Source organism: Prunus persica, chromosome G2, assembly GCF_000346465.2.
Source record: "Prunus persica cultivar Lovell chromosome G2, Prunus_persica_NCBIv2, whole genome shotgun sequence".
Taxonomy (NCBI): domain Eukaryota; kingdom Viridiplantae; phylum Streptophyta; class Magnoliopsida; order Rosales; family Rosaceae; genus Prunus; species Prunus persica.
The window spans coordinates 4432444-4435933 of NC_034010.1; the positions used below are offsets into that span (position 1 = coordinate 4432444).

The 3490-nt window shown below is 30.2% G+C and overlaps 1 protein-coding gene across 1 annotated transcript; it reads left to right on the forward strand.

Moving 5' to 3' along the window:
- Window positions 1-2705, forward strand: LOC18785943. The gene is made up of 5 exons (XM_007219268.2): window positions 1-72; window positions 494-767; window positions 878-977; window positions 1067-1191; window positions 1959-2705. The coding sequence occupies exons 1-5, from the start codon at window positions 1-3 to the stop codon at window positions 1967-1969; spliced, it is 582 nt and encodes a 193-aa protein (XP_007219330.2). The 3' UTR covers window positions 1970-2705.

The window sequence follows — 3490 nt, forward strand, 5'->3', positions numbered from 1 at the left end:
ATGTGGCGACCAAAACTTATTGGATCTAATGATCAATTCGGCGGCCTTCAGTGTATCCTGGTTGACCAAAAGGTAAGAAAAGCTCTTTTCTATGTTATTTCAATTTAATTATAATAACATCACTTAAAGAAACCCTTTGTTTAATATCTGTTTCTATTGAGCTCCCTTAGTTTTTGGTGGATGTTGGCGTGTAAGTGTGTGTTCTTCCTGTTATTGACACTAAACCCATTTTTCTAGGAGGCCATAACCATATAAAGTAGGTATAAATTCGGTCAAAATGCTTCTGTAGAGGATCTGAATAATGAACAATATTGCTGTAAACTGTATTATCTATTGGCTTTGTTAGGTCTGGATTCATTATATATGGTCTACTTAGTTTTTTATTTTTTTTATTTTTGTTAAATGAATGTATTATCATATATTTGTATTTCCTTCCTTTTAAATATAATTTCCCCTTATTAATTTTTCTCTTCCTCTTTTTTCAATTATGTAGACAGATGCAATACAAGCTAGCGTCAAAGAGATCGACTATGATTTTGTAGCTCCAAAAATAAAAGCTGGTTCCATTTATGAAATAACACATTTCCACACTGGTCGCAACAAACCATCTCACAAAGTTGTACCACATGTTGCACAATTGTTCTTTAATGCGAGAACAACTTTCAAAGAACTACCAACTATTCACCCACACATTCCACGACATCGATTTTATCTGGTAGATTATACTCAATTGTCCACTCGCATTGACAAAATTGACATCCTAACAGGTAATACTCTATATATTATTAAAAACTATGCATATATATACAATAAGTATTTATCCAAAAAATTTCCACATTTTAATATCCTTATGATATTTTTTTTATCATATTGCAAGATGTTTTTGGACACATTACTGGAATACAACCATTGGAACAAAAAATGGTGGGCAATGAGAGGCTTGAGGATAAATGTGAAGTCTGCATCGAAAATATCAGGTACAAATATTTAGAAAATGTTTATAATTCAAATTTTAAACTATTATATCTCTTTCTAAATATTTTTTTCTCCACATCTAATCATTTAGGAAAGAAGATATTAGAATAACCCTGTGGGGAGATACTGCAAAAACTTTTGATTCCCAAGCTTTACAACAATTGACATCGCCAATATTTGCAGCTTTTACAAGCCTGAAAGTTAAACAATTTCAAGGTATCCAATTTATTTTCACTTTTTCCTATTATTTACACTTCATTTCAAATAAAAACAAATCTAATTTATTATTTATCAATATGTAGGGAAAATTGTTCTCAACAGTAGTGTCTCCACATTAATTTTTATCATTTTTGTTTTAACATATACCTTTGTTTCCCCATTTTTCTAAATTAACACCTCTTTTTTATTATATAAAAATAACAATAACCACAACTTTAATGACTCTACACATGCCATTAAAATGATGCCTTCTTCCGCCACTCAACTAATGACACCTCAACATTTAGAAGCTGCTAAAAAGCTATTTGTCCAAGAGTTAAATGTTCTTGATCCAGAGACACATAAGATAAATACACTAACTTCTTTCTTTAATCTCTTTATTATTCATATTTTAACATACAATTTCACAAATTATTTAAACTAAATTTCACTTTATTCTTCTCTTATCACTATATATTTTATAATTATTTTTGCTATATTAATATATATTTTTTAAATATGTTTTAGGACACTCCCATTTTATGCAGAGCAGCTATTACGCGTTTTGACACACGTAACGGTTGGTGGTATAAAGCATGTCCATCTTGCTTTAAACAACTTAGAACTGCTGCCCACCGTAATAAACTTTTGTGCCCAAAACACAATAATCAAATTCCTCTCCCTTGGTAATACAAATCTCAACAATTTGTTTCATTTTATTTTTCCATAAAATTTAAACACAATTATTTTAAATTATTAAAACATTACATAAATTTTACATACAGGTTCAAAGTGAGCTTGGTGCTTGAAGATTCAACTGATGAAACCAATGCAATCATAATTGGAAGACCAGCAGAACAGTTGTTTAGAATTTCTTGCAATGAATTGGTTGTTCAAAGAGGTTTTACCGACCAACAACAATTGCCAGATGCAATTCTGCAAACAAGAGGACAAGTTAAAAATTTTCAACTTCGATTTGGGAGCATGAGAAGTGATTTCAACAGAAATGATCTACTCATTCAAGCAATCTTCGATGACACAATGCCACTTCTTGAACCAACATCGCAATTATCTAACAAAAGTTTGGCTGCACATGATACAGAAAACATTGGTACCCAAATGGTTCCACCCATTACCCCACTTCCCTCAAAGCAAATTCCAAGTGCATCTTCCACAAGCTCAGCTGATGCTTCTATAATAGAAGCTACCCCAATTTCAAAAAAAAGATACAGAGACGCTGTCAAAAGAGCTCTCTTTACCTTTCATCCATCAAAAAAATCAAAAAGGTTAGAATTTATATAATAATTAACTCCTTTATATCAATATTTACGCATATTCTAACATTTACCAATATATTTCTTTCTTTTTCATTTAGCATTTCTTTAAGTCATGTTCAAACCGAAAACGAATCTGAAAAAATGGTTGCAACAAAAAACATGGAGGAAATTGTATCAGATTCTGATTTACCAATCATTGGCTTAAAGAAGAAATCAAGCATGGAGAGTTTGGCAACCAGTGCTCCTACCCCGAAATTAGAGTTTGTATTCTCTAATTCACTCATCTCATTTAAATACATATTACATGCATAATATTCAATTATTCATACATTCTGTCATATTCTGATTGATGCTTTGTTTTAATATATTATAAGATTATCTCTACTTATTATATAGGTCTAAAAACCATTTAACCACTATTGAATTAAGTATAAATGAAAATTTTGCATGCTGAATGTTTGGAAATACTATTAAATTGTCATATTTATAGGTGAATTTTTTTGGAAAATGTCCGTTTTTCAGGGGAGGTTCTGCCCGTTTTTCAACAGAAATGTCAAGCCCTTAAGTAATTTTAACTCCAAATAAGGGCAAAAAAGTCATATGTTCCTAATACATAAGAGAATTAAAAGCCTAAACATTATATTTACATCCTTTTTTTCAATTTTTCTTCAATATATCCAACCATGATTATTTTACCTCTCTTCAACTTTTCCTTTAGATAAACACAGAATTTAAAATATGCTTACTTTGTGTTACTTCAATTGGAAAACCATCTACAGCTTGCTCATTAGTTCTCTTAATTTTGTTACTTTGTGTTTCCTAGATTGGAAAACCATTTATAACTTTCTTATTAAATTGTTAAATTATATTATTCCTGTTTATACATAATTAGATGTTTATGATTATTGTCCTAACTCAATTTTCCCCATTCATCAACATTAACATTTACTATTTTCCCACTTTTTTATAACAGGGTCAAGACCTCCATCAAAGAGAAGAAAAATCATGAAGAAATTGCAAAACAAAACTCGCCCAATTAA

Coding starts and splice junctions, on each gene's coding strand:
- LOC18785943 (XM_007219268.2), top strand. CDS start 1: ATGTGGCGACCAAAACTTATTGGATCTAATGATCAATTCGGCGGCCTT. Junction 768..877: donor CAAAATTGACATCCTAACAG/GTAATACTCTAT, acceptor TCATATTGCAAG/ATGTTTTTGGACACATTACT. Junction 978..1,066: donor GTCTGCATCGAAAATATCAG/GTACAAATATTT, acceptor CTAATCATTTAG/GAAAGAAGATATTAGAATAA.